Below are 16,111 nucleotides of genomic sequence, written 5' to 3' on the forward strand. Positions count from 1 at the left end.
AATCATCTTTTTTCTGGCAACTTTTCGTCACATTTTCACAGTTTTTATTGACAAGAGTGTATTTTTTTACAGTGCAGAAGTCATGGTGGATGTAAAAAAAAAAAAAAAAAAAGAAGCTGTCAGGCCACAGAAGCCTCTTTCTGAACTCTGCTCAGATCCCCTTTTTGATCAATGGATTATGAAAGAGAATAAGAGTTTTAGTATGACTCCCAAACAGCATGGGGATAAAGCCAAAGGCGATAAAAGAAATCATGTGAGATTGGATAAGAAAAGAAAAGAAAAAAGAAAACCTGGCCGTACACGCGCCCCCTCGCTCCACGTTACCTTAAAATATTAACTGGCGTGTTTGCTCCGAGTGGCTGCGATGGCGGGAGGAGATGGAGGCCTGATTGTGTTGAACTGGCTGTTGGAATTTCAAACAGCACCAGCTGGCTGCTCCCCCCCATTCAAAACATCCCCTGCACACATTAGCTAAGCCGCCCACACCCAGACGAGCCACACACACACACACACACACACACACACACACACCCACGCCGCTGGAGGCTGACGCAACGCCGCCGTGCACACACCTCCGCACCTGCTCGCTCGCACGCAACCAACCGACGTACACAAAAGTCGCGCGCACGGGCCGCACACACCGACGCAACTTTGATGTAATTATTCATTATCTGCAGCCAATCTCCAATCACACCTTTTGACATTCAGCTAGCGGCGGCGGTTGATTCACTCTCAATTAAGGAGCTCCTTTTCTTCAGGCGCTGACATTTTTTTTTTCTTCCTTCTTTGTTCACCGCGGCAAGATTTTCTTTCTCTTAAAACAGTGAAATAATGGTTCTTCGGTGTGGGGGGGAGGGATTGATGGACAAAAAAAAAAAGGAGCTATTTCAGGATAAAGGTGGAAGAAGTGCACACCGGGAGGCCCGAGGGGAGGGTCAGGGAGGGTGGTGGGGGCAATATGCGATGGATAATTAATAAACAGGGGGCAGATACACAAGCATGAGCGGAGCACGCGGGGCGCATCAAAAATTAATATCGGAATAAAGATCAGTTTTCACACTGGTCCTTCAGGCATTTATAAGATCAAGCGAAGGAAAGCAATAAAGCTGACACTGACTCACGGTGCATAATGTGGACCCGGCGATAGATAACCCAATCAGCGCGACACAAATGAGTCATTATGGTTATTTATATGCATATAGCACGCCAATTTGGCTTCGTTTAAACCACAGAGTGAAATTATGACATAAAAACAGAGGAGGATTGTCTGAGTGTTGGTGACTGACAGTCGACTGTCTGGATCAGACCAATGCAACGTGATGCAAACGCGTCTCCTCTTTGGGTTTTTTTTTTAACCATTATGGTAAAAATGTGAAAGAGATTCATGTGTGTGTGGAAAGATTTTGCATCATGTCATCTAACCATCACTGAGGATTTCCTGTCCACTCTCTGGAGCCTTCTGCATCCACAAAGGGTCAAATGTTGGACAAAAGTTTTGGCATTTCTGGGAAATACAGACAGTTTGAGGAGGAAACCCAACAGGACCTTCATCCAGGAGGTTCCTCATTCTTAGACTTCACTTTCGTTTGGCACAGTTTGGATCAAAATATGAGCCTTTAGCGACACATCTGAAGCTTTTCCTCAGTTTTCTGGGTCACCAGGGTGATGCCATATCTAATATAACATCAGTTGGCTGAAAAGGAGCGACACTACAGTGATAAAGTGGATTCATGATACATCACAAACAAACGTAATCCAGCAGAAACATACGTAGACCTCAAATTGTAAATGATAATGCAGTTTAGTTGCATAGGGACGTCATTTTTGGGAGGCAGAGCTGGAAAACTGATACCACTCCTCTGTTTGTGAAGAAGAAATAAACAATGATAAATGGTCACCAAGAAGCTAGAGCAGCGAGTTAGCTTAGCTTAGCATGCAAAAGACGCAATGAATTTTAGAGATGCTAACTTTGCTTAGCACAGTTTATGCCAGCATGGATTAAAAAACAAACAAACAAAACTTTAGACATACATTTTGTAGATGCTAACGTTGCTTAGCACAGTTGATCCTAGCATTGATTTTAAAAATATCATACAGAATGGGTTTTAGGGATGCTACCTTTGCTTAGCACTGTTTATCTTAGCATAAGTTAAAAAAAAAAAAAATACTTTGGACAATACATTTTTTAAAATGCTAACTTTGCTTAGCACAGTTTTTTTTTTTTTTTTTTTTTTTTTTACATGTATTAAGAAAGTATAAGACATAATGGGTTTAGAGATGCTAACTTTGCTTAGCACAGTTTATCTTAGCATGAATTTAAAAAAATGAAAGACATAGTGAATTTTAGAACATGCTAACTTTACTTAGCATACATTAGCATGGACTAAAAAAAAACTTTAGACATATTACATGTTTTAGATGCTAACTTTGCTTAGCACAGTTTATCTTAGCATTGATTTGGAAAATAACAGACATAATATATTTTAGAGATGCTAACTTTGCTTAGTACAGTCTATTTAATTCGAAATAGAAAAATATTGGACATTTGGTCATCAATGAACCTTAGAGATGCCAAACTTTGCTACCTTAGAACAAAAACTAGCTAGCTGATTCCACTTGTTTTCAGATTTCGTGCTACGTTTAGCGACGTTGCTAAAGCTAGCTTTATATTCCCAGTACAGACGTGAGACTAAAACTGAACTTGTTAATCAAACTCAAGGAGACAATAAGATTATTTTCCAAATTCTCTGTTTGTAATGTCTGACTATTTCTTTCAGGACACGTTTAGCATTAAAAAAAAAATAAAAGTGTTTTCCTGTCAAAACGACCGAGCCGTCCGACCAAGAAGAAGCACAATCCATTAAGTTATCCGAAAACATTAACATCATCCACGTGGTGAATGCCCAGTGGTGACATGGCGGGTTTTAAATGTCATGTTGTTCCATGAAAGCCATCACCCTCTCTTCCTTTTCCGTGTCAAAATCTTTCTGCTGACAGATCACAGAGCACCCGAGGGCACGTACAATATTTCATTTCAATAAAATGCCATCGTGGATTTTGTGTTGATCCAGCACAAGCCTAAACTAAGAAAAAAAAAAAAAGCTTAGTTGCATTTGAGTGTCTGAAAAAACACGACTGGCACCTCCATGTGCACTCAAAGGGAAATATTGCCTGTCATCAACCCAACTTCTCCTTCCTGCATGTGGAACACGAGCATTTCCTCAAAGCAGAACCGTTTCCATCCTCGTCCGACCCGCGTTTGAACTCCTAAATGAAACACCCCCTGCCCCGCCTCTCTAAATCCTGCCCCGACCCAAAACTTAATGGAAAAAAACCACCACCTCCAAGCGGTTTCGTCGGACCCTGGAGGTTAATGGGTGTGTTTAGTTCAACCCGAGTGGCAATAAACACAACCGAAAAGCCTTTTTATGCAAGTTCTGGACCTCATGAATCCTGGAATACACCGCTTCAGCAGAACAATCCCCATAGCCGCCAGCATATTTCTTTGGAGCAACGTCCTGGAGTCCCGCCATCCTCGTGAGGTTGCCAGGCAACCGAAATGTCAAACAAATTGTGCTAAGCTAAGGCGGTAACGACGGGGTTCGGGGGGTGAGTCGGTGGAGGTCGATCGGTGGCGTTTAGGAGGGAAATGGCATCTGTCCTATAGGTTGGTGATGCATATTCAGAGGGGTAACGCGTTTCCTTTTCATGCCGTGTGCATCATCGCGGAACATTTTCGCGGCGATCGGCGTGGGAACAGCACATTTCCAGCCGCGGAGGTGCTGCTCGACGCCGCCATTGACTCGTGGCTGCTATTTTACCGGTATTAGCACACTGCCACTCCATCTGTCAAATGTGGCGGCTCACTCTGCTGCTGCTGCTGCTGCCGGGTTTCTTTTTTTTCCTTCATCTTCTTCTTTCTAGCGAGTTTATTTTCCCGCGGTGAAAGAATGTACGCTTTTCGGCTGCCGCTACACGAGGAAATGCTAATCGGGAGCCGGAATGTTCCACTTGGAACAAGGACGACGGCCGGCCGTGGAGAGCTGCAGTGCAACGGGCCATTTGTGGAGAAGGAAGGAAGGGAGCGGTGGACATTAGTGGGAGCCTGGCAGGACTCCAAGGCAGCCCATAGTGTGTGCGCCTCTATCTGTGCGCTGACTGATGAAATGAACTCTGGGTCTGGGAAATTGATTCTGGCTGAGGCCGATCTCCCCTCTCTTCCTCTTTCTGCTCGGCTTTCTCTGGTCCCCTCATTTCTCCTCACCTCTTCCTTCCTGCTCACCGGCAGCTTCCCCTCTCTGACTCCTCGTCCGACTTCAGAATAAAACGAGGAGGGGAAATAAAAACAACAACAACAACAAGGCGGGATATCTTGTTCTCTGCGTCCTCGTGTCTCCTGGCGCAGGTGAAACCGTTGCATCACTCCTGCCTCTTTCATTCCACCTGCTAGCCAAATCACCTGTCTTCTCTGAGCATCTCTGAAACCTTCTGCTTTAATATTTCATGGAGCCTTCTCTCTCTCTAGTAAGTGGGTGGTTGTTTCTGTGCAGGGAACTTTCGGAGGGATTACCTTTTGCTATTTTTTTTTCTTCTCTGTCTTAGGTTTCGTCCTACGACTTCACAAACACTGACCCTTTGTTTACCTGAGAAAACAAAGCCTTTATTAGAAACGGAGAGATTCTGTGGAAAATCTCCCTCAGAATCAGCTGATTCTGTACCTGCGATAACTCCAGGATATTTAATGAAGCCATGCAAAAATTTTTACCTCGGTTCTATAAATAATTTCTGAGTTTCAGGCCATTAAAGTGCTCGAGGTGCATATTTGAGCCCTCATGACTTTATATGTAAAACCTGCAACCAAGTCAGTTTTTACATCCTCTCCAGGTGTCGCAATCTCAGGTTTTGTCCAGTGCGACCAACTTTGAGCATCAGTATTATGGGATGTATCAAAGTTTGAGCAGCTGAACTTACAGCAGTTGACCAAAGAAGACTTTAAAAAGTGCATTCATGTGTGCTGGTGGCTGGTCAGAACAAGTTCTGGACGATAAAAGGCTTAATTTTTACCTACATTTGAAACTAGAATCATCTAACAGACACGATTCTTTCTGTTTCTGAATATGTTTTCATATCAAGACGTTAAACTGGTGCCATTCTGCTGATGGAACGATGAGACGACCCATGATGTTGATGCTCAAGGTTGGTTTTAGAAAAGATTATGCTCAACAAAATCAGGCTTTAGGTTGTGACACCTGGATGGATGTAAAATCATTACGGTGCCACTTTATTTACAAGTACATGTTTGTATCTGGGTTGCAAGGTGGCTCGGTGGTTAGCACCGTTGCCTTGCTTCTCCCCGGGTTCTCCGGCTTCCTCCCACACAGTCCAAAAACATGTTGAGGTTAATTGGTGATTCTAAATTGTCCGTAGGTGTGAATGTGAGTGTGCTTGGTTGTCTGTCTCTAAGTGTAGCCCTGTGATAGACTGGTTACCTGTCCAGGTGAACCTGCCTTCACCCTGAGTCAGCTGGGATAGACTCCAGGCCCCATGACCCTGGTGAGGACTAAGTGGTGTATAGATGATGGATGGATGTTTCTACCTCGTATGAAGTAATGAGGCTCAAAAAAGCTGGAAAACTAACTTAAATGTTGACATTCTTGTACTTTAACTCTGAAAATATTGACAGTATGAAGGTAAAACTTTGCACGGCTTCATTAAATCTACTGAAGTTACTGTAGATAAAACATCAGCTGATTCTGAGGGAGTCAGATGAGAACTTTCTTCATGTTTGCTTCTGAAAGTTTCAGCACATTTCCACCGTATGGATGCTATCACTGCTAGACCAAAGTCAACTACTTCCTGTTTCTTCTTGTTTCGGTTGCATTTAATCTCCTGCTGCTGCACGCTTTGCAAAACATGTTAAGCTCTCAGTTCAATGCATCTCATGTACATATGTGTATAAATACCCGACCCAGATCTAAAGAAACCCCCACAGGAACGGGGCTTCTTGAACGTTGGGCAGATCTCGGCAGCTCCGAGTTTACGAGAACGTGTTGATCTTCATCTCCCAACAAATTGACTACCGGGGGAAGTTTTATCATCTCGTTACCGTCCTGAACGAGGAGCCTCCCTGCGTCCCTCCCGCTCGAAGGTCATCCAGCGCCGCGACTCCCCCGGCCATCGTCTCGCCGCAAAGGTGTCGTTTTAATGAGGGTCGGAGCTCAACATCCTCCCCGCATCTCGCAAATTCACACTCACTTGGCTCCCACCGAGGCACGAGATGTTATTTTTGATTTCTTTTTTTTTTTCTTCCTCGGCGCACTGAAGCGGGATAATTTACTGGAAATCCCACGACTTCGACGACAAGAAGCCGCTCAAAGCGAGAGCGTCTCGCCTGAGAACAATGCAGACGGACGTAATCACGGTAATTGGAGGAGCATAATGTCGCCGCCTATAAACAAGCTGCCATTAATACGACCAAAAGGCAAAGGAGGCAGGGCGCCATTTTTATCGTGTTTGTTCAGAATCAAAGGGCACAACAGAGGAACATTCCTGCAGGGGGAAAACGCAGAACAGAGGGGACTTGATCATTTGGAGCTTTATCAAGGCCGAGCCCTGTTCGCCGGGATTAAATTGGCTGTGACACGTAGCAGATACGATTCTTTACAAACAGCCGAGGAAAAGACTCAGAAGTAGTCGTAATTAATCATCGTTTCATCTGGCCGGGGAAATTACCACGAGTCTTTGTGAATATGTATCGGCGAACACGGCTCCGGATGAAATTCCCCGACAAGATAAAGAGCTCAGTTTGAGGTGAATTCGAGTGTCATTTAGCCACTTAAACAAGAGAGGAGCCCTCGGCGAAGGAAATAATCGCTGTGGAGCTCATTAAAACGTCGCATTTTGGACGACGGGTTCCGTCTTTCGGCGCCGCAACACCTGCACTCCATCTACCTCCTCCCACGGAGCCGCCCGAGTCAGCCGGCCTCCGAGCAGAGGGACGCCGGCGGGAGGCGGGAGGCAGGTGCGCCTCTCGTTTGCTTTGTATTCCTCTGCTAATCCCACTTATGTCGACCACCGGGGTCCTGTTGGAGAAAACTCGGCCCAATTTCCCTAATCGATGGAAGTCCCCGAAAGCCCGCTGGCGACGGCGCCCGTGTTTGCCGACGGACGGCCGCAGATGTTGCTTCGCTGTTCCGGCTCGTCAAGTGAAAGCACTCCTCGATTGTTTGGATTCGTCAAGCCGGGCGGAGGGGAAGGAAGGAAGAGGCGTGAGCTCTGGTACTGAGGTGTTTAGAGGATCCTCGACGTGAAGCAAGAGCCCAAGCAGATGCAGCGACATGAAGATGAACCCAGAGGAACCAAAAACTAAACTCCCACACAGTCAAACTACATCCTCAATCACGTTTGTAGAGCATGTTGTAGATTAGCATACGTTTGTTTTGTTGCTTTACTGTTTCTCCTTTTTGGAAAACCAATCACATATTAGAATATTAGACCCAGAAAAACATGTTGATAAAGTGTCTATTTGAACCCAAACTGTGCCATTTTGGTCTTTAAACTCAACCAAGCTTCTCACAGTACAACAGTTTCCTGTATCTGACCCAACAGTGAGCGAAACTGAAGTCCAAGAAAAAAGAGAACTGGGTCTCCTGGGTGAAGGTCCTTCATTCTCTAGCTTCTGCCACCACGAAGGTCAACGACGGTGAGGTTGATAGTGTTGGTTTTAAGTGAAATATGTTGACGGGTATTCGATGAATTGGTGGTAAAAGTGGTGTTAAATCAAAAACCAAACAAGGATGCATTCCAAAACTGTAAAAAATGGTAAAAACAAACAAACAAACAAACAAACAAAAACAGCTAAAATCTGTAAAATAAAATAAAAAGCTCTTATCAGCAGATTTAAATGCAATAAATTAAAGTCATTTCATGGCCACATACTGCAAAAGCACAAATTATTAACACTAGAAAATGAAGCGGGCATGATGGTGCAGTTTAGACTGTTGTCATTTACAGTTAACATGTAAATAATGTTTTGTTTGTTTGTTTTTTAATGTGACTTTACGAAATATTATCTACATTTTTTTTTAAAAAGGGGAAAAAATTGCTAAATGTCAATGATTTTCTGTAAAATAATGTGTTTTATTTTTTATTTTACTAATTTTTTTAATGCTAATTTAAATATTGTAAAAGCTTTAGAATTCAACATTTTGAAAATAAATATTTTTGGCCTTTAGACATATTTTTTGGCTGTTTTTTTATTTAGTTTTTCTTTACAAAAGCTGTAAAAATTGTAAGAATAACAGGTTATTGTTTAAATAAATTAATAAACTGTATAAGTAAGTAAATAAATAAATGTAAAAACAAACAAACAAACAAAGAACTGTAGGATAAAAATAGCATTGCCTCAGAAATCAACTCAAAACGATCTTTTCTGCTCCACTTTGAGCACATTCCTGCACCATCACATGCATCCCATCAGGTTCATCAGCTGCAATCCATCTTAATTATCAAATGTTAGCATACCAACATGCTAAGCGCTAACATACTTGATAAACATTACACCTGCTACAAAGCCACATGTTAGCATCGCCGCTAGCACATCTGCAGCCTCTTAGCCTTCTTCAAATAAATCTTACTTCGACAAACAGGGTCTGCAATTTCCCAAAACAGCTGCAAACGACAGCTTTTTGCAGAAAACGTCACTCAGATAGGTGTAGGTTTTGGGTGGGGGATATTTTTAGCAGCGTATCCGCCGTGCTTAGGGTGATGATTCACAGCAGGAGGACGGCGCGCCATGCAAAACAAAGCACCGCTTCACGCCGTAATGAAGGAATACTTCATTCTAAATCAATAATAGAGGTTTCAGGCACCGACAGCGGCTGCTTCAGTCTCAGTTCAGGACTTTGTTGACGATAAGAAAACACTAAAACACCATCGAGCAGGCTCTCGGCAGACCATCTGTACATACGAACGCGCTCGGCAAACACTCGCTCGCCGGCTCGTCACGTGAGCGTGAACGCCGCCGAGCCTCCGAGGAGCCCAGGCAGAATACATGTTGCTTAATCGGAGCGCACATATAAAACAACATCTGGCTCTCGTGTGCGGTCTAATTCGAGCCATCTGTATGGAAGACGGGGATGTCAGCTTCTCCCACAGTTCTCCTGTCAAGGTAGAAATTATTCACATGACAGCTAAAATGTCACCCCGGGGATAACAAAATCACTCAGTAGCCCGAGAAATAGCTGAGAGAGGCCCCCTCCCCTCCTAAATTGGGACAAATATGTATTATGCATCAGGGGGAATCATAACATGCCATGACTTTGGCTGACTTAGTAGTTAGAAGTTGACTTGTTGGGATAATGAGGTCACTTCTTTTGCCTCTTAAGCATTTGCCGAGAAACGTAGGCACCGTGTTACATGGCTGAGAGCTTTATTTTTGACTGATGCTCTCCACTTATGTGGGTTATTTCGCCGGAAAGCAGCGCTGATGTGATAGTTCTGGGGCATTTTTAAAATGATTGAGACACTCGAGAAATCCACAATGGGTTTATGACATTTCAAAAATACAGAGAGCTCCTCGAGCCTTGCGCTCGGGCCAAGAAGAGAAGCTGGTGACACATGCACACAGGGGGGATGAGCGATGGCAGGAATGGAAAACTGGTTCGTCTGAGACGCCAAACATGAGGGAATTCGACCTTTTGATTTGACTTAAGCACTGATAGAAATACAGGATGTGGTGCACACTGTAAAAAATGATTTATTGAAATGGTTTTAAACTGTGTTTGTTTTTAATAATTTCCTATTATTTAACAGTTACAGATAATAACTGGTCAAATCACAGAAAAGAGAAAATCATTTACATGCTAACCATGAAAAACAGGCCAAACTGTAAATAATTTCAAATCTAAAATAACATATTATAATAGTATAAAAATAATTATAAAACTTGTATTTTTATTTATTTATTTTTCAGAATTTATTTTTGCAAAATTTGACTTTAGAAATAATTGTTGTTTTTTTTTTAGTTTTTACATTTTTTTTGGGACTGTATTTAAATAATTCAAATTTAATGTTATTTTTCAGATATTCTCAAATAAAAAAAATGTTGATCATGGATTTAAAAAATGTGATAATTTACCTGATATTTTACATATTTTCCCTGTTTTGTTAAACAACAGATAAAATCCATTAAAATTATGTTTTATTTGGAAGATATTTTCAAAAAAATCTGAAATAAGCGGTCTGTATGTGAAATTGTATTAAAATGTAAAAAAAAATGGTAAATAATTTAACTGCAATTGCACAGATTTGCTAAAAATAATTTTTTAAATAATTAAAATAATTTGTTCATTATTCAACAGTTATTCTCAGTTTTGTTATATTACAGATAATATCTAGTAAAGTCTAATATGTTTTTACACCTTTAAATGTCTTTATTTCACAGACATTTGTGGTTATTTTCAAAGAAACTACACATTTTTGCTGCCAGACTTTTGCCATTTGTTTTGTATGATTTCTATTTATTGTTTTTTACAGCGTACACACACTTTGATTCTGTAGTTTTGCGTTTCAATTCTTGCCATTTTCAAAAGCACAAAGCTCGATGGTGCAGCTGAACATGACAGCACAGTCGCCACAATGAGGGAAATGAAGAGAAGAATCTGGTTGCAAATACCTGAACATAAAACCGACACGAGCGTTCTCTCTTCTGCAGCTGCAAAGAGAATGCAAGAGTTAGCAAAGAGCTCCAACAAGTCCTCATACATTCAGCTGGACGCACAGGTTCCAGGTGAGCGCTCACTTCACACAGACAGGAATTAAACGCCACGTTGGAAAAACAGCGACGACTCTCGTGTTAATTAGCGCCGAAACGAGACGAGCGGGGAAACCTGTGATTTTGTTTAAGTCGCATTTTGCACTCGAGGAACTCGGCGCCGGGCCGCTAGTTAGCCTCTAAACCTCGGCCATCGCTGGAGGACAGATAATTCACCTGCAAAAAGTAAAAGACAGGAGCTCGGAGAGGAGCTGTTAGCCCTGCATGGGGAGTGAATAATTTTAATTGAGTTCTGATACAGGCGGCGCCGTCAACAGAGGCACTGTGTGGCTTAACAGCTAGGTTCTGGTACCATGCTAAATCCCATGCAGATTAGCTCCAAAGACCAGCGTTCCCCCCATAAAGGAGCCTCTTGCTCGACATCACAGCCCACTCTTCTGGAAGCGGTCCCGTCCGTGCCGTTAGCCAGCAGCCCTTTGATCATGAAAACGACACTGATCTCGCCGTTTGCCAACTCAATCCTTTCATTGTCTGCTGGCAAAGCGTGCCGTGCTTCGCTATCAAAAAAAGAAATCTTTAATTCGCTTAGCTCTTTGCAGATTGTGTCAAAATGATTGAACCTCGAGAGGTAAACATCAGACGCTGCCAGAGTCGGGCTGGGTGGGGGGACGCAAGTCGACCACGAGGAGGGAAAAAAAAGCTTTATTTGTGGTCCATAGATGCACCACGCTGCGGGAACAGGGTGTATATCAGCCCATTATTGAGCGTTTGAATAAATTCTCCGGGTTGTAAAAGCAGCATCTCCAGCACAGCCTCCACCTTTATGAGAAACCTGCTTTTTTTTTTGTGTTTGTCTTCAAGAGGCATTATAAACTCTCAATAATGTGAATTTACTCATCAGGTTTCCTTCGGAGGCCCTTTTGGCCATCTTTACTGCCTTCCCTCCTCTCCACTGGAGAAAACTGGCACTAAAATCTCAATGGGGACATCTGTGTCTGCTGCGGCAGTGAAATAAAAAAACAGCCCCCCTGTGGAAAAAAAAAAAAAAAAGGAAAGCGATCCGAGAACAGGTGTTGGCGTTCGTCTACAAGTGAAGCCGCTCCAGCAAATTAACGAGTGACATTTCGAGTTTCACTGATGTTTGCTTTCTGTTGGCTGCTCAGCAGACAGAAAGTATTATTTTAGCTCGCCGTGCCTGAGTGGCCCTCACCGCGCTCCGCTGCCAATTGGGGAATAAATGCATTAGCTTCAAGTTCAGCAAATATGAAAAACTCCCACCGCTCGGATCTGGAATCGCACCGCCGTCCCGTTAGCCGGGGAAGAATCAAGTGGTGCGAACGCCGTCTTTTAAACGGCGTCGACGTAAAACCGATGTGCGACGTTAGAGTGGGAGAAGTGCTCCGTTTGAAAGTGAAAGTCCTGATTCTAGTATGAGAGCGTTTTTATCTGACGGCACACGGAGCCAAATAACAGATCATTAAAAGAACACCTAGGGTTTGAGGTTTGGATTGAAGTCCGGCCCCTCGGTTTTGGGGAAGAAAAGGTTTCGGAATGAACTGATGTTTACACGCAGACGCCTTCAAAGACGTGGACGGACGCTCGGGGGGGAGAGGTGGTGTTCATCCAGCCTCTCAGCGAGCAAAGCGGATACTGGGTGTTAAAAGGCCTTCTTTGCGTACCTTATTGAGGCTCCGTGCTGCGCTGTCTTTGCCGCCCGGCGTCAGGTTCCTCAGCTGCACGTCCAGCAGGTCCACCAGCTGCACCATGGCCTTCACCGTGTAGGTGATGTCCCCCGCCTGCAGGTTGCTCTTGGTCTGCTCCGCCAGCTCCCGGGCAATGACCGCCGCCGTCTCTCCGGCTTTCAGCTGAGTTAAAAGGACAAAGAGAAATGCCAGTCCACTTAAAACCTGCAATTGCGACCCATTTAAATGAAGCACAACACAAATCAAAACAAGTCCTTGTTTTCCTGCTGTGGCTTATTATTCACAACCTACACACTGGAAAACATGACAAATTGCAATATACAAATGTCTGGCCCTCCAAAATAAATGCAGTTTAACCTAAACGCTTTTTTCTTTCCCCCTCAAACTGCTGCAGTGCTGCACACAATTAATGTGGTGCGACGGGGCTCAGCTGAGTGCACGCCGGGCCGCTCCTGTACCTGCACGTAATTATGAAACTATTGAGAGAATTTCCCCAGATAGCCTTCCACCTTTATGAAACGAAGCACTGCGGCGCGGGGAGGCCGGTATACATGCCGCACAGAACAGAGATGCTGCCGGAGATTACATTAGGCTTGATTTTACGTCCCGGGACATGCCAAGAAAAACTATTATTTCGTAGCGTTGCCCTTTTGTTGTTGTTGTAAATATCAGAACTAAGGGCTGCTTGGTTTCTATTATTACTCAGAATTTTATTCCCACTAACAGCTCAGCTTTACAACTGCTGTCTAATCATTGCTGGGCAACTAGGTCGAGCAATATTCTGTGTATGTTGGTCTTTTAAAAACACATCAGCAAATGTATAGAAGAAGAGCATCCTTCAGCAGCCAATCATCTGTGGGGTATGCGATTAGCCTTCATGCTAACGTTAGCAGCTCTGTTCTGCTCTTTAGCATCACTGGATATTTCTCTCATATTATTCAAACTAAAGCACCAGAACTGTGTTTTCTCCTTGGATTCTCTACTTGTGAGGGTGTTGGCATGTAGTAATGTCACATATTGGTTTGCAAATATTGTTTTCATGCCTCATCATTTTTGTTTTTTTAACCCATATGTGACAAGTGAAGGAACTGAGAGGTTTTGTCACATCACAAGCGAGCCTGGCCTTAAAACACACCCTCCTTTATTGTCTATTTTCCTGTAAATGGGATCATAATTTACAAAATGAGCATCGTGTCATGTTAAATGAGACTTGAAACCAGCAATTAAGACCATAAACTCATTCAGAGTTTGTTCACCGAAGTAGTAAATCAAGTGAGAAATAAGCTCATTTTCCCTACAATTGATTTCTTTTTGCGATCAGAGGAGTCGCCCCCTGCTGGTCGTTAGAAATAATGCAGGTTGAAGTCACTTTTGAGATTGAGAATCCAACTTATTTACACAGTGTGTTCATGTAAAGTGTTAGCTTTAGCCTCAGTCTGTTCCTTCCCATGCAAATACTAATTAAAACGCTTTCACTTTTGAGCCCTTTCTTCACTTTTTCTACATAAATGAAGACGAAACAAACAAATCCATTCACATATTGTGCTTTTAAGGAAACGTACGACCCTGTAATGGCTAGAAAGTCGACTGAATCTTGCTGAGAAACGACGCAACGCCAGTAAATAAATGTACAGCCGACTCCACTAATTGCCCCGGGCGGCCAAATGTCACAGGTCGGCTACCTTCAGGGACGCGACTAATAGACCACGTGCAGTCAGATGAGCCTCAAAACAGCAGAGACATCAGCTAAAACAGGATCACCCTGATTCACTCCGGCGTCACCTGCTATCATCGCCTGCGAGTTTATTAGTGAAGCCAATTAGGCTGCTTAAATTGGTCTTCACAGAGGTGTTTGCAGGCGAACGTGCCTTTGGAAGATGTTTTCCTCCTCACCCTCTCTCTTCTCCCGGTCTTAATGAGGAGAGCTGGGGATGCAGGATAAATAGCTCTGCTTTCATTTCTTTCCTCCTCCTCCTTCCTTCCTCTCTCTCTCTCTTTCTGCTCGTCTGGTGTCATTTCTTTGTCTTTTTTTTATTTTTTTTATTCCCTACATCTTCCTTTCTCATTTCGTCTACCCAACCATCTGGTAATGAGCGGTGCCACATACAGGACAATGGCTGTGGATGTAAAATAACGAAGTGCCAGATGGGCATTCCGAATCTCTGACAGGTTGATCTTCATTAGAGTCTTCCCCGTCTCCACGGCGACAGGCGCGCCGCTCGAGTGTGATGTGCTTTAAAAAAAAAAAAAAGATTAATAACACTTCTGTTAAAGGTACACGCGTCGCTTGATTGTCGGGAATCCGAGCAACAAGCGGCGAGCGGGGAGCGCCGACCACGCTGTAGTTAATTTCTCTAAACAGCAGCCTGCAGTGGAGTTTTATTGCGGCGCTGAAATGGGCCCGAGCCGCACACAAAACGCACCTGATCGTTCCTCCGCCTTCGACTCCCCCCCCCCAGCAGCCGCCCTCCGTCCATATCTGCAAAACCGCCGTTTGTTTAATGGGCTGAGCTCTGCGCCGTTGAGTAAGTGTTCCAGCATGCACGCCTCGGGCCGCTGTGAGTTTAAGGGAGAACATTTCCAACATCGCCCCGCAATTCATAACCTGGAACCCCCGATCCTCGCTCGCCGTAACCTTCTCCTCTTTTAATTTGATTCCATTACAGATTTAAACATAGGAAGCTTTGTGCAGGGGGGCTTTGCATAATAACTCGCCTGCAGAGAAGGAGGAAGGAGGAGGAGGAGGAGATACAAATCATTCGTGCTCGAGAAGTAACGGGATGCAAATAACCGCTGGATCATGTTGTCGGACAGCGAGCGGTCTGGATTAGCTGCTACCCACAGCAGTCCATTAGGCCCGGCCGCTGCGGTATCGGTTTTCACTCCGCCCAAACCGGGCCGCCCACGCCGAACACGCGTGCAGCATAAAGTTTGTATCGAGCAGAGGCCTCCGGCTAATCAATGACATTAATTGACCAATTAGGAAGAGAGACAAAGAACAAAAGAGAAAAGCCGCAAAACTAAAGTCAGCTGAGTGCAACTGATGTGTGTGTGTGTGTGTGTGTGTGTGTGTGTGTGTGTGCGCTCTGGTTCTGGGTGGTGAGCCTCAGAGAAAACCTCTGAGTGAATCAAAATGACATTTAACGGCAAATCCAGGCTGTCTTCAGGAGTTTTCTACCAATATACGGGACGAAAAGCACCTTTTTTAACCTGCTATGGCGTCACTTTAACAACACTTTTCCCAACACTTGGCTAAATACATCACTGCAACATAAAAAAATAAAATCTATAAACATTTATGGGCTGCGACGGATCTATAAACACTGGTAATTGCATCAACTTAATATTTTGTGTTAAGGAAAAAAATATATTTAGCATTTTTTATTCCCTAATGTTTTGTTTTTTTTTCCAAATAAAGGCAAGTTATTTATTTAATCATATTTTTTGCTGATTTAAATACAATTTTGTTAAAACTTTGTAAAAGAATGAATCATCTTTTATAAAAATACAGATGTTATATGGACATTATTTACATTTTTTTGTAGTTTTACAAGCTAAATCTGCAAAACACCAGCAAATTATAGCAAAGTCTGTCTAAATACACCTGACTTGCACCACTTTATTCAGTTATTAC

The 16,111-nt window shown here is 43.4% G+C and overlaps 1 protein-coding gene across 1 annotated transcript in view; it reads right to left on the bottom strand.

The window, feature by feature from the left end:
* Positions 1-16,111, bottom strand: part of LOC103374025 (latrophilin-3-like) — a gene marked incomplete at both ends in the record, with an annotated part of 81,323 nt that overhangs the window by 13,953 nt on the left and 51,259 nt on the right. The window contains 2 exons of the mRNA XM_008304040.1: positions 10,676-10,714; positions 12,454-12,639. Coding sequence (XP_008302262.1) covers positions 10,676-10,714; positions 12,454-12,639 — 225 coding nt within the window. The remainder of the gene's footprint in view (positions 1-10,675; positions 10,715-12,453; positions 12,640-16,111) is intronic.

Source organism: Stegastes partitus, unplaced genomic scaffold (assembly GCF_000690725.1).
Source record: "Stegastes partitus isolate 25-593 unplaced genomic scaffold, Stegastes_partitus-1.0.2 Scaffold2122, whole genome shotgun sequence".
NCBI classification, from domain to species: domain Eukaryota; kingdom Metazoa; phylum Chordata; class Actinopteri; family Pomacentridae; genus Stegastes; species Stegastes partitus.